Here is a 27,639-nt window from a genome sequence, read left to right on the forward strand (position 1 = left end):
AAAAGTAACACGCAAAACGTTAAAAAAAAAAACACCCGTTTGGACATAATTTAAAAATCTGAAACCTTTCAGATTTTAATTTTTTATTAATTTATTTTCAAATTCAATTTATAGTTATTGATTAAGACACTAAACGATCTGAGACAATTAAAACAGTTCTTCATCTCTATTATTACTAATAACTAGCTGGATTCATTAAAATCATTACACATATTTTTTTTTTTCTCAACTGTTTTAGACGGCTAATATTTTATAAAAACGTAATGGGCAGGCTTCTAGCACAGAATTCAGCGCGTTAACCCTGAAGAAGTGTGATGATTATGCAGCAGAAAACAAATGCAGTCAAAAGTCGTTAATCCGGACTCGTCGGGACTTCGGCGATTCCGGATTATCGATTTTTCCGGATTATAGATCATCAGTTTAAATCTGGTAAGATGGCATGCAGAAATTATAAAATTAAAAATATGAAACCGTAATTTATGAAATAAAGAACAATTATGATCTAAAGGGTATCAAAATTTAAAAAAAAAAAAAAAAAAAAAAAACCCCTTAATATTTATTTGCTTACTTTATTAAACATTTCTTTCAATGTAAGTTGTTTAAGTTGCTTCGTTTTTTATGTGATAATACAATCTCTTTAATTCTATAAACAGACATAATTTCTTGTTCAGTTACAAAGTTCCGCTGTTCCAGTCCTATAATTGCTGTGTTGAGCATACTGACTAATTTGTCAATCGAAATTTTTTCGTTTTCAATAACCTCTGTCACTTCTTCGCTATCGGAAGCGAATTATAATGACGAGGAATTTGACTTAAATCATATCAAAGACGGAGTACATCGAGATGAAATACTACATTTAGTGAGGAATTATAAACCAAATAAAATAAAAACATCTGCCCTGATGATAAGGATAGTGCTGACAGATCAACTTCCAATACATTGCGCGCCGCGGCGTTAAAGATAAACAAAGTTTAGATAAGCAAACGTTAAAGTTTAGATAAACAAAGGATATGCCTTTATCCATTTTTTGCAGCAATTCCACTTTTTGTTTAATGGACTTCGAAACATACTTTCGCTTTGTAGATCCTTTACATATTAGTAAATATATATCAGAAATTCTATTTGACATAATCGAAAGTTCAAGCTTACTTTTATAAAATTGCTCTAACAGTCTGCAAAAAATAATAAGCCGAATCCAATTCGAAGATTAAGGAGCAACGCAATCTGCAACATTAACTGAATTAGATAATTTTAGCTTAGCTTATACCGTCCGTTATACATTAAACGCGCATTCGTAAACGTATTTTGCGCACGCGCACACGCGTATTCGCAGCCGTAAAGGTCTTACGCGCATGCGTCATCGCGACGCATGCGCAGAAAGTTTGTAGCTTTGAGGTCCGGATTATAGATCATTCGGGATTATAGGTGTCCGAATTAACGACTTTTGACTGTATGTCACAAATCTCCGTTATCCTCATTATTCACCATTTTTTATCCTGAAGATTACGTTTCGTTCTGTAACTTGAAGTACTGTCTCAGATATCATTATTTTAACAACACTGCACGTATTTAGAAAACTACACTATAATGAGAAATTTAAAGAGTATCCTAAAAGGTTAATTGCACGGAAGCTGTGTGAACGTGTCAAGTGTTGTATACAATAAGATAGTGCAATGAAAGCTAAAAAGTAATAATACTGTTTCTTTCATCTTTGGTTTTTATATGAACTTAATTATAAAATTGTCTAGACACATTCTGTACATTTTAACAACTGTGTATAGTGTATAACTTTTGAAATAAACACTCAGACAAATACTAATTATTTATTGCTTGTTCTTTTTAAAACAAAATACGTATATCATGTGACTATGCATACCACATGAACCAGCAGTGGTTTGTTTCAAAGTACATTATGAGGATCCAGTCCTTGCAAAAATAATTTTGTACTCATGAAATAAGTACATATTTTGAAAAAATTATTGGCAAAAATATTTTTAATGCTATGTCTGCATACTGGGTTTACGATAAACATTTATGGTTGCTTTTTATTCAAAAAAAAATTAATATTTTGTTCATAGCAGATGATTTCACAGAATGGTTTCTTTTTAATTTTTCTTAGTGGTGAACATATTTACGTTAAATTCAAATTCGGTAATTTTACATTAAATTAGGCCTGGGCAAACAATATGACCGAAGAGGACATCAGGGATTAAGGCTAGCCTAAAAAAAAAAAAAAACATTTTTCGAATTCTAACATAAAAATTAGTAAATTTCTAAAAGCTATTAGTTTAATGAAACGAATGATGCTGTTTTACATATTTCGCCATTTTGTTAATACTGAAGCTAAGATTCTTAAAAATACTTAAATGATCATCGGTGATGTTTCATTGTAAAATGAGTTTATTACGAATTACGATAGAAACTCACGAGTTCACATTCATCAAAAATAAGAAACATTTCTCGAATAAAATTCTTAATTTTGTCGAATTTGTCCGAGTAAAGAAATGTTGTAAGCTTTGCAGATTTCGTCATGGATGTGCCATTCTCATAAATCCGTATCACACAGCACATCTGTGATCTCAAGCTCTAGCTCCTTTGGTACATTATGGACTTTTGTCGATTTAAATGAATCACGAACTATCGATATTATTGTTTCTATTTTTCGAATATCGACAAATCTTGCTAATAAGTGATCTACGAAATTCTGATTGGAATAAAACTAGGAATTATAAAATAATTCACAAGCTAACATATTAAAATTATATAATAAATTCAAATCTACTTTGTTTAAAGAGGCATCGAAATCTAGAAAAATAATCCGTTTTAAGAAATGTGATTATTGTTCGAGGATCAGAAAAAATAATTGGCGACCAGCCATTGTTGTTTGCCCATGCTTGCTGCAAACTAACACTATAATAGACATTTATTTTCATCACAAAAACACTAAGTGAAACATAGCATTAAGGAAAAGTTCTAGCATGACTCTTTCCGGCTATGTCCCATTTCAGGATTTACCAGATGAGGATACTTCTAAAAATTGTCCCATTTCAGGCTTTCCAAGATGAGGGTTTCTTTAAAAAACGTCCTATTTTAGGTTTACTAGAATGGTGAGATTAAGCAGAATTCCTTTCCATCATTCTGATTCAGAGTTAGTGCTAAATCCAAAATTGTGACCGGAGATCCTATTTTTGGACATCATTTCAGACATATTTCGAATACAGTGGAATCTCGGATTAATAAAGCCTTTCACCACGAACAATTCGGTTCACGAACAAATTATTGTGATAAAGAAATATCTCGAATGACGAATGAGGTCTCGAGTTACGAACACGCAAATCTGCAGCAAGGGATTTTCAAAAAGTGCCTGACGTAACTTATGATACAGAATCAGTTGCGTAACTAGGAGAAGGTTGGGCACATTTTTTAGGGGCAGCAATTTTTCTCGGAAACATTATTTTATAGCGGTTACTCAGGTGCATCGGGGAGGCAGGTGAAGAATAATGAGATTCTCAATCGCTATACGGAACTAAATTGAGTAGAAAAATAGTTTTTGCTCGTGGTGATTTATTTACTTTACTTAAAAGTATTCAAAGGAATCACCACGAAATTTCAACAGCGACATACTTTTGTTGTACCTTTTACATTCCGTCGAAACTTTTGAATGAAAATTAGGAATATAAATAAACGATCATGATGATATTAATAAGAAAGCATTCCTCTTTAATAAAGAAGTATTTCAGAGTTGTTTTCTTTCACTTAAGGGTAAGGAAATCAAAATAAGAACGTGGAAGGGTAGTCTTTTTGAATTTTTGAAATTAATTCTGAGATACAATCTTCAAGAGTAATGTTCTAAATATTTTAATACTAGTGAGAACTTTCCTCTCAGTTGTAGTATATGTTGTTAGTTGTGAGATGTTTTTTCTACATCGAAATCATTTCAGAAGTATTTAGGAACTATAAATGTTGATTTTGCATTTCAGAAATCTTCCTGTACTGTCTACGTAACAACACGAACGATCAAATAGACCTTTATAATGTCAGGATGGTTTTGTGAATAAAAAAACAAGCAAAATTATAATATAATTTTAAAATTCTGGAAATAATTTTTTCCTTCAAAACTCAACGTAGAGTTTTAATTTATTTTACTACATGTCGTTTTGACATTTTTTGTAATTATATGTTTCTATTTCGAAAGGGGAGGCAAATTCGTGGACCGCCTTAGGGGGCTAATCTCAGGAGCCGCCCAAAGCGGCAAAATGTATAGCCATATCATTTTACAGAATTAACAATGAGGGATTTCTTGAAACATGTCTTAATACTCTCTCATTAACAAAGCCTGGCAGCAAATGACATTAGAAATATTTTTAAATGCAGACCATAATAGGTCACAGTAAACAAACTTTGAGCGAAATGAAGGCGCAGTGGATCTCAGCCTGAATAGAATGGCCTTGGAAAGATAAAAGAAGATGCCTCAAAAAGACAGTTACCTGAAGTTTTGATGGAATAGCACTCCTCATCCGAACAACACCCTCTCTTCCCTTTCTCTTCTTTTTCCCCTTATACCGTACTCTTTCATTATATAGGTAGAGTAAAATTGGATAAAATTCTTGTCGATTTTTTCTGTTTAGTATTGTATTTGTCTTTTTTTATAAGCTTTTATTTAGTTTGTTTACGGAGTTTGTCACTATGGTCAAAATTTTGCTACCGATTTTTATACTATTTCCTAATAAACTATCAAATTCAAATTCTGTGCACATTGTGAATGAGAATACAATATGGTAAAGCTATTTTTTTCAAAATTCGATTTAGATTTTTCCTCTTCCTTGTAAAATTTAATGTTAAAAACATTTTTTTTTTCTTCTTTTTCCACGTATCTTTGTTTAACAAACAAACTAAATATTACAGAATTTTTACTATTTACATCATCGAACAGAGCGGAAAAAAAAGCCTTTAAAATAAAAGAAAGTTCACAGGAATGTTCTAACATATTTCTAATTTTTTAAAAGTTTCAAAAACCTTTTTATTTTATTTTCACTGTCTCACGTGCAAGAATTGTTGGAAGTAAAAGAATAATTATTTATTGTTGAAAAACGATTTTCAATTTGGAATTATTTGATTGATAATAAGTGATTGATACAAAAAAGGAGAAAATACAAATATTTTTAAGAAGTTTTTAGTAAATTAATTTAAAACTGTTAAAATAATTGATGAATTAAAAGGGGAGAATTAATCCATCACATAGGATAGGAACAATAGATTAAATAACTCTCTGGATTAATTTATGAAGATGATAGCTTATACTTTTGACAATGCAATCCGATTATCAGATTTTGTTAGATAGACAGTCATACTTTTATTATTCGTGATAGAAAATTATAGAAGAATTTTGTAAAAAGAATTTGTTATAAGCTTTTGTTCCTATTAAACTGCGTGATAAATTATTTTTCTCCTTTAAATTCATCAATCATTTTATGAGTTTTAAATTTATTTAATAATTTTTTAATGATTTTTATTAGTTTGTATTGCAAATTTAAGCTCGCAATATTTATAATTATTATTAAATTTATGTACTACTAGCAGCTACGCTGCCAGCCTTCGTCTGGCTCTTAAATGTACCGGGAAAATTCCTGAAGGAAACATCAAACGTTAAATTTTAAAAACTGCGCAGAATTTCACTCTGCATAACAACTTCATCATGAAAAAATAATAATAAATAAAATTTTAAAAAAAACCCACCACACCACAAATTTAAAAAAAGTACTACATATAACAAAATTACAATAAAATAAGCAACATCCCTTAATATAAATATTAATTATTCTAATAAATGTCCAGTAGCCAAGAGAAACATTAAATTTAAAAACTACACAGAAATATCCCTTTCATTTTTCCAAGTGGCAACAATGCTGATTTTCAACAGTCCAGTATACATTTGAATGAAAAACTGTTGCCAAAACCACATTTCTAAAAGAATGAAACTATTCAAAATGATGCAATAAAATCGAAAAGATAAAATAAAAAGCAATCTGATTCAAATTTTGAAAAAATCCTTCGAGGTGCACTGGTTCTTGTCTAAGATGCACCTATATATCAAATTTCGTAACCCTGGGTTTCGTAGCTTACGCGCAGCACAAACGAAAGACACACAGACTCTTTCTTTTGTTATAGGTAGAGATTATAAAGTTTAAATAATCATTCATTCATCTCTAGACCAGGAGCAGATTCATGAATTTCAAATTAATTTCCTATGCGGAAAATAGTGTCCGCGTACGAACACTTCCACGGCCTTTACGAACTAACTACTTTTCGTGACCCAAGGTTTCATTTGATTTTAGAGATCATTTTTTACATATTTTACATAGAGTGTGGAATATGTGTGAGATAACTTTACAGTGACATTTCGCTTTTTAAATTTCGTGTTTAAATAATGCTTAAAAACAACATTAATGTTACGTAGTGGTGATGTTTAATCCAATAAACACGAAGAACAAATTTTTATTTAATTGCAATTCAATATATTTGCTGTCTTGAGATATGGTCACATGGATTTCTAAAGAATAATAATAGCTAAATTATTTTGAGAATTTTACAACTTAAGTGAAAATAAAAATGAAGAATGCTTCAGGACTGGGGGTTAGTATTAAATATAATTTTTAAATGGACTGATTAAAAATTGCCGCTGATGTTACTATTACATTTTGTAATAAAAAATTATTCATTGTTTTAATGGCTATTTCATCATAAATGTACGTTCATCGCGGAGGCGAATAAGATATGTCTTCCTTTTCTGTCTAAAATGAAAGTTTTCCTCCTTTCACGAACAATTTACTTCGAAGTTATTAAAAATTTGTGAATTTTACTTTTGAATTTTTGATCCTAACGAACACAGTGAAAGAGTTTTCTAGCTCAACGGTTCTCAACTATTTTTTCTTTCGGATAACCTTAAATATAACTTAATTATTTCGCTTACCCCTTTGTAAGAGCACCCAACACCTTCTCCTTAAGAGCCTATGACCCCCTGAAGCCATTCATTCATCATTGTGCGTTTTCAAGCTCAGGTGGAATAGGTGAAATATCCCCAAACTTGCTTAGTAATTGACCCCAGATAGGAACTATTTGATACAAGTAATTTCTGTTCTATGCAAATATCCACTTCTTAATTATTTATCCATATTTATATCAATAACAATTTACAGTTCGCAACTTTAAAAGAGATGCGAGTTTAAAACAAAGCTCTGTACTCAAACTGATTTGCGTATCACAATTTAAAGACAGAGAGCTATATAATTGACTTGATTATTCAATAGATGCTGAAAACACAATTGCTATATACGGCACGTTGTGACACAACAAGGAAAAGAATGGACTTGATATGTTGCACACTAAAACGAGTAATATGAAAAGTGTCGGCGGGACTAGCAACAACTTATTGTATTCCTTTTGAACACATTTCGGATAGTAACATTTACAGTGTACTGAATTAGTAAAACTATTTCGCTTTCTAATCAATGCCAAATTTAAATTTTCTGAACATTTTTATTTTTATCAGCACTATTTATAACACTTTATTATTTCCTGCCATTACTTGTAATTTTTTCGCGAACTCCTGATTATGGCATCAAGTGAGCCGCTGTTCTAGCTAATAAACATTCAGTGGCCATTAAACAGAAATGATCTAATGTGAAATCAATGAACTCAGTATGGGACTCACTCTCTACAGTTATAAGTTCGAAAGAGCTTTGATATTTTTTAAATAATTATTTGTTAAAGAAAAAACGTTAATGGAAAGTTAAAAGAAATGGAACCATTTTGATGTGCTAATCGCAAACATCTGCAGAAATAAAGGAATAGCCTGGCATGATTTTTGTTGCCACTTCCAGGCAAAGTGAAATGGAAAAAGCTGAAATAGGACATTCATGAACTCTTCCAATCTGTTACCGTTTCTTAACATGTGCAAAGACATTCATTGGTGATTGGATACGGCACGCGAATCCAGTTGCATTTGAAGTTGGCGGGCTGTTCACCTTCGTTAATCTTCCTGGGCCAGTCCTTGTTCTTGGAATCCTTGGAGTTCTTATATACTCTTCGGCGTCCTTTGCCTTTGGGGACTTTGCACTGCCATCGTAGAACGTGCAAGGTAGCTGTTCCAGACGGTACACAGTGCATACCGGGTGGCCAGGAACATGTACCAGGTACACTGGCACATTCACCGCGCTTGATGTACCGGGGCCAAAACAATGAACCTATGTCTTCCCATGCATATCTGAAAAGAAGAGAACAGGATAAGTAATATTTTCAGTAAGAAGGCCAGGTACAAGCAGGAATCGCGATATGGTAATGGAGGTCAATAGACAGGACTTCAGTAGTCTTACAGTAGCAGTAACAGATATAGCACTATATAATATCGAGACTTAACATATGACAACGCAGGTCATTAGAAAAAGTAGAGCAGCATTGTAGAATTGTTATCGTAGCAGAACAATATATTAGCGGTATCATTTATAGTATGGTGTTATAAGTCAAAAGACAGGACAAGACATTAGTAATGTTTAGCACTGGTAACGGTACCATTTAGTACTATATAGTACCCGGACTTACCATATGATGATGTAAGTTAGTAAGTAAGATGGGATAGAATTTTAGGAATGTTATGGTGGTAGTATTTAATACTATATGGTAGCGGTATAAAGTTATTTTTTCCTCCTTTCCGCATGCCTTCGTGGTGTAATTGGAAGCATACTTGACGCGTATTCTGGAGATACGAAGTTCGAATCCAGGCAAATCATTTCACATTTTTTATGTCTCCAGCATCAAAAACCCTAATGATCCTACAGTGGCGCCCGAACTAAGAAGTGGTGGACAATAATTAATCACCACTGGATTTGGCGATTGGGTCCTTAACCCCCAGTCACCCTTTAAATGGGGACGTATATAAGGTATTTTCTCCCTCCTTTTCGCATTCCTTCGAGGTGTAATTGGAAGCATACATTAAGCGCATTCGAGCAGTCCAAGGTTCCAGTCCTGACGAGAGGACTGCACAACCTAATGACTCAAAATAACCTAATAACTTTACAGCGGGATTTAACTACTCTATCATGATCAGATCAGTAGGCGAGACAGGACATTAGCAGTCTTAAGGTAACGGTAGCACATATGTAGTGGGGCTTACCAGGATAAGACAGTACTTCAGTAGGTATAATAAGCAGGACGGGATTTCAGTAGGCAAAACACGACACCACGACTTCGTCTGACGATGCTACCGATTCAGAAAAACCATCCTTCAGAGTGTCTGTGCTATTTTTTCAAACTCTGGAGAAGTAACGGAATAGAAACGCTTCATAACTATGAATAACTTATGAAATTCCGTCAGCGTTCACCGACAAAGAAACTCTCAAAACAGTTTCGCGACATTAAAATGGTAACAGCCTTATTATTAAAATTAGTTTTTTAATTTTGGCACAAAACTTGTGTATGATATGCATAAAGATATCGGTACCTTTATGCAGATCACACATGTGTGCTGTAAAAATGCTTTCACTTTCTTTAAATTAAAAACGGACCTTAATAAAAGCATCTTTATGCAAGTAGGGTTTCCGTCTGCAGAGAAATGACAAACTGAAATTATAACAAGATAACATTTTCAGCTTAAAATAAATTGAAAACGCCTTTTGCCTTTGTAATAATCACCAAGTATTTCCAGAAGTTGATCTGTGTCCAGGTTCTTTTTCCGTGGATGTCTGCTGAAACGGGAGTTGACAAGGGAGAGTCGACCACCTGCTCCGAGTGCATGCTTGACTGGAGATTTACGACGAACAATGAAAATATTTTCCGTTGTGGCTGCTTCACCGTTTTCGAGATTGATCGTCGTTGATTTCTTTAAGTTAGAAACTGATAGTTACTTAGTACCTTTATGCCTGTGCACCCTTATGAAGTTTTTAGAACTGGCGAACCCCAGCTTACTTAAATGCAGATGCCGGTCCCTCAAAAGGCACCCCTGAATCTAGAACGCGCCTGCGAGATCTCGCGTGTCATAGAGAGATTTCAGAAGTGTTGCAAATGGATGATATCTGACTTTTGTATTATTTCATGCAAAACAACGTTAAGACTTGATGAAAATGTCTTACCACCACTTCTTGCATTACTTCAGTTTTATTATTACTACTCCATATTGTTCCCAGCTGCGGTTTGTAGATATCTCTATAACCTTTTGATGGTCATGAACCAGTTCAGCTCGCGTTCTAGTTACGATTCCAGATAATTGGGTACATATGTTGATTGTTATGGATAACTAGATGGAGGTGCTGATTATTATGTTAGATAACTGGATGGAGATACTGATTTTTATGTTACGTAACTGGATACACATGTTCAATGTTATGTCAGGTAATGGTAATAGCAAATAAAATTGTTCCCAACCTACCTTACTGGACATGAAGCTCTGTTTAACAGCCACTTCTCGACGGTCGTTACAAATGTAGGATCTTGCAGAACACTCTCTCCTCCCAACTGTGCCAGTTCCAAGCTCAAATTCGAAGTTTGCAGCTGCTTGATGAGCTCTGAATGTTGCCAACCATCGTGCCTCACTACATAGATCACTCCACGGTCCGGATCCTTGTTTGCCAGCGCTGGTGGTTCCTCTATGGACATCCACTCGGGTTCGTAATAATCACCAAGTATTTCCAGAAGTTGATCTGTGTCCAGGTTCTTTTTCCGTGGACGTCTGCTGAAACGGGAGTTGACAAGGGAGAGCCGACCACCTGTACCGAGTGCATGCTTGGCTGGAGATTTACGACGAACAATGGAAATATTTTCTGTTGTGGCTGCTTCGCCGTTTTCGAGGCTGATCGTCGTTTCACCGTACAAAGCTCTTGTGAGAACAGAGAGAAAGATAAGCATACAGAACAGCATCTCGCTGAGATCAGATGAAGCTGAAAAGATGAAAATAATTTTAATTCTTTGAAGAGAGAGAGAAAGTTTGTCAAATTAATGGACCTGTAGTTCTAGGCAAAATGTGATTTTTTTATTTGATTTTGGGAAGGTAAATATTGCTGCAGTTTCACAGTTTTTTGGAAAACAGTTGAGCGATAGAAAATTAGCTTATTTTAGTGATGTTCTTGATGGCAGAGGAAGGTGCTTCAAGGCTTTGTTGCTGATGTTGTCACGTCCAGCTGCTATGCTATTTTTGAGATTTTCTATAATGCTGCCTATTTGTGATGGAGTGGAAACTGGAGGACAGTTTCTTGGTTTAATTTGTAGCAACAAGTTTTGATACTTTGTTAATGATGTTGTAAGTGTACGGCCTGGGATTCGATTAGAATGTGTTCACCAATTCATCTGCGAGGCAATTCGCTTTGTAGACATCTGATCCATGGTGCAATGGGATAGGCAAATATCACTTGATGGCCTTCTTGATGAAACCACTGAGCACTGAAAGTTCGATCCAATTTCGAATCCTGGCAAATATGTTGGCTGTAGGAGTGTATCTGAGATTTTTCCGATGTGCAATGTAAATCTGAGCGAGTTTCGCTTGCAAAATCCTCCTCAAAGGCATCGTTCGTTTTAGACATATAGCCCTCGCGTGCCTTGCCGTTATATATTAAAACAAATAAATAGGCCATCTTGGATATCAACTATTTCGAAAGCTAAATTTTTTCATTAATTTCAATAAAAAGAACTCAGTATATCCCTACGATGATCATCCACTATTGCCTCTACGAGACTGGACAACCAGTTCCCGTAACACATCCTTGTAACGAATATTTTCAAGAATTTATCTGGCTTGGTGCGAGGGTGGCATGACATAGAAATCTTTTATTGCTGCTATTGCCAGGTGAGGATTGCCGCTCAACCTCTAAATTGCCCAGGTTAACCTTAATAGAGAACCTTCAAGGCATCGGACTATTAAAACGTCGAAATCTATCCTTCATACTGGATCGAGGAACATGCACGTTTAGTAAAAGTTGCTTCGTGCGTCTCGCATTCTTCAGTCTGATAAAGACTTTAGAAAAGTAATATTCAGCACCGAGGTTTACTTACAGTCTCAGATGCATTGTCACTTTCTTATGGTATCATCTACAGCAGGTAATTCCGATGGATTATGACTTTTCCTCGTGTTGTTTTCCATCACTTTTGATTTAGAAAAAGACCAATTATTCTTTTTTTACAAGCTCAAAACATAGTGAACTCTTTCGGACTACTAGCTTGAAGACTACTAGCTTGGGCCGAACTTGGCTTACCTTTGTGGGAGTGACAGGCATTTCTGAGAATATACATGAATGAACATTAGCACTGAACATCATCTCCCTGAGGCAACCACTCTCACAGGAGACCCAAATCATCTGGAACTATGAGTGGTCACCTTAGACAGAAGGTTAAATGTGCATTGCACCTTTATGTTCGAAAAGTTTATTTTTTGAATTTTTGCCGTCGCCCTTTAAAATGTATTAAACACTTTTTTAACACCCTCCCCCTCCATAATAAATTTCACGTTTTCGCAAATAAATTCCTATTATTTTGAGCCTCGGTTTTCTTGCCGCATTTTTATCAGACTGACTGAAAACCTCATTAAACTATTCACATTGAATAAATAAATTGTAGGACTAATGAATAATAAAAAAGGAGCCAAAACTAGATGTATTTTAATTCTATCATCACGCGATGACTTTCATGCTTTTTTAGATCAAAACGCTCTTCATCATGGCAGTTTGAAAAGCGTGTTTATCTATCTTAATTGGGTCATATGCATTTGTCATTCTCATGCAGAAGTTCTTGAAATGTCTTTTGAAGAGTAGGTCATATAACCATGCCCTCCATTTAAGAAAAGAATAAGGAAAATAAAGGCCGGGTAAGGACGTTTGTCAACACGATGTACAGTGTACATGAGGCCTGCATGCGTAATGAATTCAAATACGTGTAGTGTACAAGTATGCTTACCACTCGCAACTGCAGTTGGTATTGTAACAACAAACGTAAATACCGTCGCATTTATGCGATGAATCAGGAAAAGAAAAGTATAAAAACAAACGAAAGGTTATGCTACAGTTAGTGAAATGGTGAAATGGTAGACACGTTTTTGTGATATTGATATTTATAGCAATTATCATAAAATATTTTTACGTATGAGAAGAGAGTATCTGGTTCGGGACCTAAATCTGAGTTACGTTTGTTGAAAAATAAAAATAAATAAATAAGTGGATAAAATAAAAATGACTTTAATTTTGAAAAAATAAAAAATTAAAGATTAGAAAGCAAGGGAAAAAAAAAAGAGAAAGATTTAAATCAGAGGTGAGGAACGTGCGGCCTTAAAGCACGGAACGTGCGGCCTCTGCGAGTTTCTTGTACGGCCTCTAGCTCTTGTATTAATTGATATTTAATTATACAGATTACGACTATTTGAAAATTAATAGAATTAAATAACATGAGCATTTTGCATCAGCAAAATTTGGGGGCAAAAATAACCGTTTTGCAAGGCACTTTGGATAGAACTATTTCGATTGTCAACTATATTTGCGTCGCCCAGACGGTATAGTGGCTAGGGAAGTAAACCGCTGAGTTGCCTTCCGACCCAGGTATAGATATATCCATGCAGAATTGGTTACCAACTCAGAGGGAGTCAACCACTAGCTGCCAGGCCGCAGCCCAACCAGTGGTTAGGGGAGCCTACTACGATACCGAAGGGCCTGGATTCAAATCCCGGAGAAGACATGGATGTTTGTAATTATATAGTTTCGGTGCTGCATGGCGGCACTTTAAATGTGCGGAGAGCCGAAAGTGTGGATTGGCCTCTCGTGTGGATTGGTGGGAGTGTAGAGGGGTGGGAGACCATCGTATTCCCCCCGGAGGTGCTCTCCCTCAAAATTGGGGTTAGAAAATAGAAGTCCAACCTCTCTTTGAAGTAGGCTGTGGCAACCACTATTTCATGCAATATGGACACGACGACAACAACAACAACTATATTCGCATAAAATGGCAATGGGTCATGAATGCAAATTACAGATCCTCATTTAGAGGATCTACTACGGCTGCGCGTTACGAAGTTTGATTCAAATATTCAATTACTTTCAGACAAGAAACAAATGCAGTTATCCTATTAAATTAAATTTTCCATCGGATTTTAATATTATTTTACATACTGTTGCTATGTTTGTTTTTTTATAACTTAATATTACCTTTCTATTATTTTTTTCCTTATAATTTAATAAGCTTATTGGAAAATGCTTCTACTTTTTATTTTTATTTGAAACAGTGTTTAAATATATGTAGTTATTTATTAAGCCTTGATTTTCATTCTGCATTTTTAGTTCATTATTTTTATTGACACTTATAAATTAATTTAATTTCTTTTTTTCTCCTTTAGGTGATGACTGTAATATTACAGATTAAAATCTCGGTAGGATCTGATAATGGGGCAATATCCAACATCAAATGCTAATACAGAAGAAAGATCTAGAAAACGGTATGCATTTTTTGATAAAAACAATACAAATGAAGATATCAATTTAAGTGGGTCAAACGAACTTTAAAAAATGTAAATAAAATCTATACTATTTGTGACAAAAAGGTCTAGAGTCTATTTGATTAAAAAAGTATAAAGATGTGAGAAGAAGACGAACAGAAACCACACACTAAAGTAAAACATAAAATTCAGCCCCCCCCCCAAAAAAAACTGTGCTTGGCGTAGATTTTAGTCAAGGATGTATAGATTTTGAAAACACAACAAGTACACATCCCTTTTTATCAGGAATAAAGAAGTGTGCAACGAACGGTAACCCGCGGTCGTATTTATACTCAAAAAGAGCAAAGTGAAAGACTAAGTAAAATCACAATTTTGACTTTGGGGTCTGCAAAAATTAACCAAAAAGCTTCTTCAATTGGTGAACTGAATTTTCTTAAAGCTTTTCACATTCACAAAGATCTTGTTTAGTTAATGACTTTAATTCCAATCCAGTCCTTCTTTACGCTTAGAATTATATTAACTTTGTAGAGACATTAGGTATTTTTTGGAAGCAGGAAAGATGAAAAATTAGCAACTGACTTCGCCGTGAATCGAACCACGGACCTCTGGAATACCAGCCCAGCCTGCAGAACCACTACACCACGAAAGCACGCTAGGAAGGCAGGAGAAATACCCCTTTTAAAGCCCGGCTGAGGTTTTAAGGGGAACCAATCGCCAAATCCTGGGTTCGAGAGGTTTTGGCGAAGAATCCATCCAACACCCTTTTAGTTCAGGCGCCAATGTAGAGTCATTAGGATTATTTGGAGGCAGACGAGATGAAAAATTAGCAATCACCTTCGCCGGGAATCGAACCTCGGACCTCTGGAATACCGGCCCAGCGTGCAGAACCACTACTCCACGAAGGCACGCTAGGAAAGCGGTAGAAATACCTTATAACTTAATTTTTCAATTTATTTGCTATTTCTGCCGACAGATGGCACTACCTTCCCGTCCGTTTTACTGCATTTAATGAATAAATTGTTCATATGAATATGTCATATTCTATTCGATATTCCATACCCATTGTTGTTCATTTCATTGTAGGAAATAACTATGGAACGTATACGGAATGATAAATATGTTCACATAACTATGTGGATCGACATATTGAATGAATTGTCGTTATGAACAAATAATGTTCCACTGAGTGGATTTGAATTCCATTGATTGAATGAACGGATGAACATTCCACTTCATTGAATGAGAGTGGCCAATGTCAGTTTAATTCAATGAGTCATTCAATAGAACAATTCATATGAATAAATCAATGCAGCATTAGACGTAACTGAATACAAGAATTCAATGAACGCCGTTTTGTTACACAAACATTTATTACACATTATTTGCTCATATTTTGTCAAGCGATTTTTGGCATTTGAAAGAAAGAGACTTGTTTTAGAACACTGTGTTGAGAAATTTGTAACAAAATATCGTTAGTATTAAGTACAAAATGTCTGAACTATCATGCTACCAGATTAGAACCCTCATTTATTTTCAGTTCTGTTGCAAAACATCAGCTACAGAATGTCACCAAATCATGTGTAGAGCTTTAATTACTAATGTTGTATCATATGACACTGCGAAGGTTTGGTACTAAAATTTCAGAAACAAGGATTATATGAAATTCAAGAAGCAGATCGTTCTGGCCGACCTACCGATGCTGATGAGGCCCGCCTGCAAGAACTTGTAGAAGAAGATAAGTATGCAGCCACTCGAGAACTTGCTAAGAAGTTAGACGTCGGTGCCATGGCCATTAGTCGCTCTATGCTAAACTTAACGTACAATTTCAATCGTTGGGTGCCGCATGAGCTGACTCAAGCAGATAAGGTACTAAGCATGCACTAATCTGCTCGAATATCAACGTAAGGACAAACTCCGGACTGGATCGTCACTTGTGATGAAAAGTGGACTTACTTCAATAACACAGGGCAAAAAGGGGTTCGTATGCGCCCGGTAAGCCCGTCTGCAGCGTCGCAAAACGCAATTTGACTGACAAAAAGATCATGCTTTGTATCTAGTGGGATTACTGTGGTATTATTCCACGAAGAGTATCTGGAAAAGGTAAACTTTAACAGTAAGGTGTACAGCGAGATGCTAATCCGTCAAGAAAAAATACCGAACGGAGTGCCAGCGCAAAAAGGTAATGTTCCATCAAACTAATGCAAGACCACATGCGTCTGCTTTCACCGGCTAGACTCTGTACGGACTCGAATGGGATCTTTTGCCACACCCACCATATAGCCACAATATTGCTCCTTCGGACTTCTACGTTTTTCACACCTGCAGCTACATCTTCCAAGTACTACCTTCTATTCTGTACAAGACATCCGAAATGAGGTTGATCTGTTTTTAGACTTGTCGCCAAGTTTCTGGGCCGAAGGCTTTGAAAAACTATCAAAACGTTGGCAGAAAAATCATAGATTTGGGTAGTGATTACTACCCGCACTAACGGTACTGCTTTTTTTCCCCTAATTTTATTAAGAACGTTTTTTGGCGGAAAGCTTTTGTTACAAACAGATAGTAGGGTATCACCCGGGTACTCGGATTCGGAGATCCAACCCCATTCAAAAGTAACATATCAATTATACAATATATATTACTATTGGGTGACAGCAATAAATCATGCAACATATTAAGATGCACATTTTAACAAAGAAGTCATACACAAACAAACGCAGCACATTCAAATTCCCCGTAACATAGAAAGACAGACTGTCCAGCTGGTATATCAGATATAGAAAATTACAGGATATTTAACTGTTAAAGATTAGTATGAAATTTATGGAGCACATTAATAATTCATGTAAGAAAATACGATCGAAAAGTAGAACATACCAAGAAAAGAGATAAAATACACAAAAAATAGTCCTTAAGAAGAGGACTTTAAAAATTCCTCCATAGGGCATCCCTCCATGTCATAACATTTTGAAGTCACCTAGAATAGGTGGGTTTGTAATATTTCATGTACATGTTCCGGCTTCAGACTTCAGTCTGGTTTACGAAAATTTTCTTACAAAAAAGTAAGAAAATGTAAAAATTCTTACAAAAAAGTAAGAAATCCAAAATTTAACCAATCACAGATTAGCTGTACTTTGTGCACCTATCTTGTACAAATAGCTAATAACTCCATATTTTTTCTCTTTTTCGCCTCTTCGCCTGCGTGCTGACAGCTTGTCGCTCAGCCTCTGCTAGCTATTCGTCATTATTTAAAATATAATTGCATATCTAAAATTATGGGGCGCGTTTAGCACCCTCTAATCTTCTGCAGTTATGTATTAAGAAATTTGTCGTTCAGGAATAAATTATGTTTAACTATAAATTCGGTGAAACTTCTAAAATTTCATCCGATCGTCCATTACGCCATCTACGCAGCAGTATTTCCGGTCATGATTAAAAGTGAATTGTTTTCATCTTCCGCAAAAGTACAATTATTAAATATGTATAAAAATATATTAGAATAATTTATCAGCTAATTCTGGATGCAGAAAAGCAAGAATTTTCTTGTGGAAGAGGAACTGTTAATTGATTCTGAAGTATCTCTCTATTTTTCTCCCGCCTTCCTAGCGTGCCTTCGTGGTGTAGTGGTTCTGCACACTGGGTCGGTATTCCAGAGGTCCGTGGTTCGATTCCCAGCGAAGGCGTTTGCTAATTTTTCATCTTGCCTGCTTCCAAAATGCCTAATGTTTCTACACCTCTCCTGACAATGTTATCTCGGGGTTAACCGGATTCCTCTTCTACACACACACTGCTCAAAACAATAAGGATATATGATTTTGAACATAAAATACGGATGAGGAAATGTTTTCTTGACTGATATATGATGTATTGATGTTATAAGATATGAGAAAAGAAAAAGAAGCAACGAACAAGGAAATTACTGGCTCAAAAATAAATTGAAATACCGGCCCAGACCATCACTCCGCCTCCGCCAAATCGAACACTTTCGTGCACAAATGCAGAATATTCCGTATACATTTCTTTCTACATGAGAATCCACCTATTGTCAGGTTGTATACTAAAGCAGGATTCGTCCGTGAAAAGCATGTTGCTCCACTCATTTCGTCCCCATCTGAGACGCTCTTGTGCCCACCTTCTGGGGCAGTACGGTGGTCCTGTGTCAACGAAATACAAACCATAATTTGCGAGCATTCAAACCTACGTGGTGGAGCCCTCTGAAGGCATTGTTGAAAGAAAGTGGCGTTCATAATGCAATTTCTTCTGCACGTTAGTGTTAGATGCCGATCCTCATTTCGTGTTTTTGCAGGTGTACGACGTTGGACGATCATTTCCAGTTTTCTAAAACCGATTCTATGCTTTGTAAATGACACTTTGAGAAACTCCCAATGTTTCCCCTACGACGGATTGCGTTTGACCCGCCTCTAAACGACCGACGGACCTCCAGGCTACCGATTCAGTCATTCTGCTGATTGTTCACTGTTGCAAAACATTCAACACGTGTCAAATGTTTTTTAATCTCCTGCTACAGAAGGAATGCTGAAGGTCGCTTTTCACTCTTTATTTAACCGAATAGTTTTCGATGTCCCAGGCAAAATTTGCACATTCCGAACTTTGTAAACATTATGATTTTCCTTTTAATCTCTTATGTTTCATCTTTGTCAAACAATTTATCGATTATGTAGTTATTTCATACCGAACTCAAAATATCCCCTTATTGTTTTGAGCAGTGTATTTATATATCCCGATGTTCATACCCAGCTTAGAAATCCTTACCCGGCCTTTATTTTGGCAATCGTTGGTTGTAGCTCAATATACTTCCAATTACCGAACTCCTTTAAATGACGAAAATATTCATGCTTTGGCAACGTCAAATTTAAAAAAGAAAATTAACTTTTAATTTAATTTTAATTTAAACTAACTTTTAATGGGATCTTAAAGTTCCTATACTGACATTTGGGAAAGTTTTTTACTCGTTATGAAAAAATAAAATTGTAAGAAATTTGAGTCCCACACGACGTAAATGGACCGGGATATTGAATTTCAAAATTTCCAGTTTTTGATATCTCTTTTAACTTGCTTTGAGAAATCGTTTAATTATATTACAATAATTCGAGGAAATAAGTTTATATTCTTTGGATGAGCCACCCAATGAAAGGGGGCAGTCAACGTTTGGATAGCGAGAAGTGAGATAGTTTCAAGGGAGCGTACCCGAATGCCCTAGTGAGTGAGAGCCGGAGTTCGAAGGCTATCTATCTCCTGTATGTTCAATAAGCCGGCTAGGAGACGTTCACTGGGTATACTGGAGTAAGCCTTGCCCTATGGACTGTTTTGTTGTGCTAAGGGATTTAGCAAGAACTAACTAGAATCATTTCGGGTGTGCTGTTGTTTTGTTATAGTTCAGTTGTAACCGTTTCAGAAGCACTACTGGACTTCGTGTTATCCACGTACCAGATTGTATTAAATTCACTTGTTAAGGTTACGTTTTTATCAAATCCTTGTTATCGTTTTATATATTTTGGGTTTGGAATCTTTTCAACGCTGAAGTACAACAGGGGCTTTGTGTATTGTGTTCGGCCACTGCACCACAGAATAAACATTTTGGTCATTTCCAGTTTCCTGCATGCTTAATGTTATTTCATATGTCTTATATGCGAACTCCCGAATGTATAAAAATCGAATATAAGGAACTTTATGAATATCTTGGAACGGAAATTTTTAGCATTTTCCAAACTTTTTTTCAGAATTTCGGCAACGTTCTGCTAAAAAATTACAAACCCTTAAAATCATCTCGCTTAGGGTGTTAAAATAACGAAAAATAACTTTAGGTTTCTATTCTTTTATTTTCATCCACACTTCTCCTTCTACGTTCTTAACAAACAAACAACAACAACAACAACAACAAAAAAAAAAAAAAAAAAAAACTACGCAAGCGATGTGTAAACTCAACCCTTGATAACAGAACACGCGATAAACTTATCTTAGGAGATCTTACTGTGTCATGCGTTCAGCCATCGATGCATTGATATAAAGAGCTTGAACTGATTCAGTGATTAAATTCGAGTTCTTTGACTGAGATGTCAGGCAGCACTCTGATATAGGCTTCATAATCGTATAACTGCGTTTTAGATGGAAGTGTCTCACTGGAGGGACGGGTGTGAAAAATAACTTTAATGCTAAGTAATTTTTCGTGCAAAATTATCAACATTATCTTTATTCCAATATAGATTGTAAAATGAATTCAAAACAGATTTTTTTTTCGTGACGTCTGTACGTACTTACGTACGTACGTATCTCGCATAATTCAAAACCGTGAAATTTTGGAAGCCGTGGAACGTTGAGGTTTTATGTATGGAACTAGTATAACATATAGCTGTGCAGCTCCCATTTTTAATCCAATATATATTATATGTAAGAAAAAGAATATATAAAAGATTAAATTAGCAACGTAAATTTCCCATCTCAATTCTAAAAATAGTAACCCCTCTCTGCACTGTGTCATATCGAGACTGTTCTATGTCATATGATTCTTACGTAATTATGATGATGTAAATGGAAGTAAAACTCAACCAGCCAATAGTAATATTAGAGCAATATTAACTTCCAATCAGAATGTATTGAGAACCAAAATTAACTCAGTCTGAATAAGATTTCACCCTGAAAATAACGCACATTCTTTCTACGCTTTGCCTTAGCTGGACTGCAGTCTGTCTGCTGCTTCTTTCTTGCTGCAAAGTTATCACCTATGTAAGCCCTTCGGAATAGGCACATTTAATGTGCCGACTTGTGTGTAGCCGCCACATGTTGCTGAAAATAAAATTGAAGATTTAATCTGCATTCGCATCCAATTTCCTAGCCATTATGGATCAACACTTCTAAGCCATCCAAATTCCTCCTCCTGCTCTTCAGTTACTTTGTTTTTATTATATATATATATGTGTGTGTATGTGTGTGTGAAACCCAAATCACACTTGAGTCATGCCCGAAAAGACAGTTTCTTAGATGACGACTGGTGCGAAAAACATTAGTGTAATTTAAATTAGCAATAGCTCCTCAATGCTTAATTTCGTATTTCACCTTTCTATTATAAAAATAATAATCTTTTTCTCTACTGCATCATGAAGGTTCGAGACTTATCCATGTCAAATGACTCTTACATTACACAGATGATGTAAATGGAACTAAAACAGTCAATAATAATTTTGCAAGAGTATTAATTGTCCAATAAAATGAGCTGAGAAACCAAAACTTAACTCATGCTGAATTATGATTTCATCTTGAATACAACTTACTTGCTTTCTACTCTTCGACCTAGCTGGACAGCAAAGTAAACAAACAAAACGTTAATAATAAAAAGACAGAAAAATTGATATGATAAAATGAGAAAAGACCGGAAAAACAGAAAAATGAATGCCAGTACTTAACGCTGAATCGGAAATTCTACATGCATAATGCTATGCTGCTTTTACATTTTTTATATTTTGCTGTTGATTTGTATATGGTGCAAGTGAAAAGAAAACAATGCTTAATAATAAAGCTAAAAAGAAAAAAAAATGGGGGATTAATAGAAGTGAGTGTAACAGCAGACTGGTAGCCTGCGAGCTCAGCGAGAGCGTACAAAACCTTAACAAACCCTTTTGGGAGACCGTTAAAGTCGGGGACGTTTCAGATTTGATATATATATTAATTTGTAAATTCTTCATCCGGTTGTTAGACTGTAACCTAAAGTTTTTAGCCCATAAGTTTTTTTTAAACTATTTTTGGGAGTATATCTATTATATCAGGATATCTAAACTTTTAAGCCCGCGGACCATATTACTCTTTCAGGAATTTAGATCAGTTTCAGGATCTAGTTAATTCATCATACCATGATCATATAATTATGATGAATAGCATATACATTTTTAAAGAACGCAATGAGATTTTGCGACTATACCACTATGATAACACGGAGAGACTTTTTTTCGACCTTCATGAAATTTCATCTAGCATAATTTTTTTTTAAACCGTTGAAACCTTTGCAACAGTATTCTGTCCCAGTATAGCAGAGCTTTCTTCGGTTGGCAATGTAATTTTACTTTCAAATGGAATTATAAGGTATTTCTCCCGCCATTTTAGCATGCCTTCGTAGTGTAGACGTCGGCACGCTGGGCGCGTATTCCAGAGGTCCGTTGTTCGATTCCCGGTGAGGGTGTTGCTCATTTTTCATCTCTCCGGCTTCCAAAAAATATCTAATGACTCTACAAATTTACTTCCCCTTTGTACCAATTTGTCAGTGCATTCTGTTTACAATTTGATTAGGAAGAAACTTTCGCTCACAGGTATTTCATATTCTGGGGTTGCTTTGTGTGAAAAAAATATCCCCAAAATTAAAATAAATTAGAATGGATACAGAAGAAAAATTTAAATTTAAACAAAACTCCTGCTGAAAATTTCCAGAAATAAACCTAGAATTAATGAAATGTCGGTAATGGTAATACACGATTCTCGTAAAAAATACAATGACAAAATTTTTAATAGAGTTTTATTGTATTTCACGCAATTGTACATTTAGAAACGGTTGTGTAATGTTTGTAATATGTGTTACAAAAAACGAACGTACGATTTTAAAAATTTTAATATTTTACCTTTAACTTATCATCAAAGGCCCATTTTATTTCAACAGTATGTGACAAGCAACGCATTTATAGATTGTTTGTAAAGTAAAATAGTTAATGCGTATGTTACCCTGCTTATTTTAAATTTTACAAAGCTATTTCTTTTGATGGGTTGTAGTTTGGAGACCCCCAACACTGTATGAAAACTTAATCATGTCGTTTTTATTTATTTATTTGTCTCCATCGGAAACGGGTAACAGTCGAGATGAGAAAACAGAATTTTGTGTCGACGCAACCAGCCATCTCTGATATCACATATTGATACTCCACTTACGAAACCCATCTTGAAACTCCAGTTCTCTCTCTGAAATAACAACAAAGTCGCAGAATTTTGTGTACATTCCTTTAATGGATCGTAAAAATTGAAGGACGCTCGCACGCGTGCACTTGAGGATGATTTGCGAGTGTCTTTCCACTTCCATCTTTCAAACGTATAGCTTGCCGACATGATGTATTCATTCCAGATGCGCTTTTCAAGTGCAGGGCAGTCGCTACGCAGCAGAATTCGCAGGCCTTCACAATGGAAAAACACTTAACTGCAACTAGTAAGTGCTAGATGTAAGATTACTAGACAGATCCGGGATTTAGAGTTGCGTCCAGAGTTCTCTCCGGGAATATTAAATGAGACTGATTGCACGTCTGGCATATCATTTCTATTCCTCAACTGTAGTGCAAATGATTTTTAAAAAAATACTGTAGGCGCCGCTTAATGCGATCACGTTTGTCCACGGGTGTTTAATAACATCAATCGATGAGAAAAAATATCCTTCAAAACTTCAGTGGAATTTAACGAATTTTATATAAATGACAATTGATGTTTCCACATAATTTTAGTTATGAAAATACAAAAGAATGAAATTTAAGAACTGTTCATAATGTCTTTAATGAAATTCTTTTTATAAACTTTTAAGGTTTCTGGAATTAATTTGACTAATGCTATTACCCCTAATCTTAATATTCAGAGGGCATCCTTCATTGCAAGAAAACATGCCAGTGTAAAATTTTAAATTAGAGGAAAATGCAACCTTGAGTTGCTGCAAGTATTCCCTCCCCCAAGAGAAAAAAAATCTGCAGAATTTGTTTGTACTTCTGAAGTGGGTTCTTCTGAGGCTTGTGATCCTCCTCAAAATGGATAGCGTTATTCAAAATTTACGTCAAACCAAAGCTACTTTTTTGCTTAATCTATTGAAATTGAAACCAAGATATTTGGCGAATTCGCACCTCAGTTGGCAACATTTCTGTCACCTGACATTATTTTATAATCTATTTTGACCTTATTTGGCGAATTTGTGTTTTATTGGCGACAGTAGTTTAGAATTTATTCTTTAATAATAGGATCATACTAAGCGATTCGGTGATTACAGTTGGCGATGTATTTTCCATGTTTTCATATAAAAACTGGCGGCAAATCTATAACACTATTCGACCATTTCCGACGCCTCTCACTCCCCGATCAGACTGTTCAACGTCTTATGCCCTACTGGGATACTTAGTCAGAGAGCCGGCAACGTTGCGTGCTCTACAGCGACAGCCCGGCATAGGAGTATCTCCCCCCCCCCTCAAAAAAATATTCGAATCATAACATTAATCGCGATCACATAAAGCGACGTCTACTGTATGAGCAATATTTGATCTTCAGAAAAAATTTTATTACAGGGTATGAACAATAAAGAATATTTAATATTAAAAATGAATTCCAAAGATCCATATCATGATTTATATGAATAGTTAAATTTTGACAAAAGTAATTAAAGCATTAACTAATGAAAATATGCAAAAATGGAATAAAAACAAGAAACCCAACTATCCACATCATCTTTAGAACAGCAAATAATTAAAACTCTTTAATCTTGACGTTCCTTTTCTCAATATAGTTAAAAAAAATGTTTGAATAATAGTCTTAGGGAATTTCTGTCTTCCCTACTGCGTACTGTCGTTGCGTAACAAGTATCATGTGCAGTTGGAAATCCGGAGATTTGAAGGTCGACCCCCGACGGAAGCATAACTTCCATGAAGGCAAGCCCTTGGAATAGTTCTCGTGTGCTTTGCTATAGCCTAACTATTCCTAATCCCAAATTATTTTAATTACCGGCATTGCGAAATAGGTATAAGCTTGTTTTCGTTTTTTACCACTGGTCGTCCACGAATGATTTTTAAAATGCCTTTTAAGTAGCCAAAGAAATTAAACGGAATGAATTTTTCATGAACATAAGATTTTGCCCTATTTTAAAAATACCCTTTAAAAAGTCTAATTTAAAAAAATCTTGTTATTATGAAATTTTATTTAGTGTACTCAAAACTCATGATGTTTCACTGTGAGTGGAATTTTGTGAAAGGTTAAAACAGTGACTATTGTCTATTATAGAGCAGTAAAATAACTGCATTGCTTTGAACCCAGTTATTTATGTTTAGATGCATATTATTTCTTTAAATCTAATTCTAATATACAGGCATAGCACTGCATCATCGAGTTTCAACCTACTTCCTGATATTTAGCTATGGACGAGCTACTAAATTCAAATCTTCTACACATACTGCTGTTGGTGCACGACAATTCAATGAGGTGAAGGTATTTTGTGTTTTAAAAATTCCATTTAGACTTTTTTATTTTAATTAATGTTTGATGTTTTTCTCACATATCTTCCTTTATTGAACAAACTAAAAAAATCAAAATTTTAATGTTTCTACCATCAAAATGCGGGGAAAAGTCTTTAAAAAAAGGAAACTTGCACGGAAATTTATAACTTAATTTCTATATTTTTGAGGCATTACTTGATTTTCACACAACTCGTGATAAACTGCCAAATTATTTAAAAACAGTACTTTCGCGAATATCGTTCTTCCTTCCGCGTGACATCGTTCTTCCTTCCAGTTTAAACATTGTAAAATAAATGTTGCAAAATTATGTAAAAAAACGGTTATTTCACTTTCGACTTTTATTTGCCGAATTTAACAAGCCGCCTAATATCGTAATAGTCAAAAAGTGCTGTCAATTTTGAATTTACCGAGTAGTAAGGAAGATGCCATATCGTTTTTCCAGGAAGAAGATATATTATCTCGCAATCCAATATGCGTAAATGGCCACGAAATGGAACTACATGTAAGCGAAAGTATGTGGAGGAGCACCGTAAAAAGTTTTAAATTAAAAAAAAAAAAAAAAAAAAAAAAAAAAAAAGAAAGAAAGAAAGCTTTCAGGTTTTATATTATATCCAAAGGGGCATTTTTTAACGTTTTGTGTGCTACCTTTATTTATTAAATATCATGTTGTTCGCTCTTTTATCATAAAATTCAATCCAACAGCAATATCGCAAAATATTTAAAAGAGCATATCTTTAGAATTTCCGATACACAGTCTGGCGAGGCTGCAGATAAAAATGTTTTGTTTTCCAGTACAGTGTTGCCATTGTTCGCTTTGAAATCCTTGAGTTTCTTAATCAAAAACTCATAAATGCTTTACAAAATATGATATAGATAGTAAAGCAAATTCCAAATTTGGGTTTCCAGATGCCCATATTCATGTGGAGACGTACGTTATTCAAAATTTGATGGCTCTAGGTACTCTTGTGTTGTCACAATGCGAGAAACATACACGCATTTATTCAGATTCTTCATTATTTAATTTCTTCAAATATAATACAGGGCGATAATATTTGGTAGCAACAGTTTGAAAAGTGAAACGGACATTCAGAGTGATTCGACGCAAAATCGCAAAACGAAAATATAGTCTCTCAGGGACAAAGCCGCTTTGGTCTAAAAAAGAAAAAATAATCTCTTAAATTCTGGCATGGTCTGAAGAAGAAGTTGCAGAGCTATGTTTCTCTTCAACGAATTATGTTCAAGGAATAGTTCACGAGCTGACGAGTTCAAAATGAATTATAAGATTAAAATTTATGTTACTTGGATACACCAAAAGATTAAAAATAATAAAAATAGAAATACATTATCTGCGAAATTCTATTGTGATTCAGATTAGAAGAGAAATCTTAAAATAGTCCACCAGCTGACAAATTCAGAATTTATTACAAATTCTAATTTGTTCATCAAAAGTTAAACTTTTGTAAGAAATATGAGTATAGCTCGCCGGCCGCATAAAAATCATCAACGGTTCCTGGTTTGGCAAGGTCTCGTATACATAATAGAAATTTAAAACGGAAATAAACAAAATAAAACAATTTGATTTCGAATAAGAATATGGATACAGTATTAAAAACTCACCAACAGTTTCAGTGTTTCTATAAGTTCTAAAAAAATCCAGCAGTGGAGTAAATATGCGTGCCTTCCGCGAGAGTTGCAGTTAAAGTAAGTCCGGTAGTATCCAGCAAGTCATTCAAAAATGCACAAGAGAAAAAGTAAAACGTTTTCTTTTCTTTTTTTTCTGTAAGTTCTTAATGGTTTATTGAAACAGAGGCACCTGACAAGTCTTTTTATAGGAGTGCGTTCGCTACCAGAAAAGCATTTCGAGTATATGTTTATCAAAGTGCGTATCAGAAGTGTTTCAAAAACACTTGTGCTTTCGAAATTTTGGTGGCAAAT

General features: G+C 34.9%; 1 protein-coding gene across 1 annotated transcript; it reads right to left on the reverse strand.

Annotated features, from left to right (window-relative positions):
• Nucleotides 1-1,807: 1,807 nt before the first annotated feature.
• Nucleotides 1,808-27,602, reverse strand: LOC118200631 (noggin-3-like). Its single transcript, XM_035372595.2, has 3 exons — nucleotides 27,322-27,602; nucleotides 10,421-10,928; nucleotides 1,808-8,263 (listed from the first exon to the last, which is right to left on the reverse strand). The coding sequence occupies exons 2-3, from the start codon at nucleotides 10,906-10,908 to the stop codon at nucleotides 7,945-7,947; spliced, it is 807 nt and encodes a 268-aa protein (XP_035228486.1). The 5' UTR covers nucleotides 10,909-10,928; nucleotides 27,322-27,602; the 3' UTR covers nucleotides 1,808-7,944.
• Between the last annotated feature and the right edge of the window lie 37 nt (nucleotides 27,603-27,639).

The sequence above is a fragment of the Stegodyphus dumicola genome, chromosome 9, assembly GCF_044657685.1.
Source record: "Stegodyphus dumicola isolate Sdum_Otavi_A_Nest chromosome 9, ASM4465768v1".
NCBI lineage: Eukaryota > Metazoa > Arthropoda > Arachnida > Araneae > Eresidae > Stegodyphus > Stegodyphus dumicola.

What these genes read in the sequence shown, in the direction of transcription:
- LOC118200631 (XM_035372595.2), bottom strand. Translation starts at nt 10,908, where the DNA reads ATGCTGTTCTGTATGCTTATCTTTCTCTCTGTTCTCACAAGAGCTTTG. An exon ending in AGAGCTTCATGTCCAGTAAG is followed by an intron (nt 8,264 to 10,420) that starts GTAGGTTGGGAA and finishes TCTTCTTTTCAG; the next exon opens with ATATGCATGGGAAGACATAG.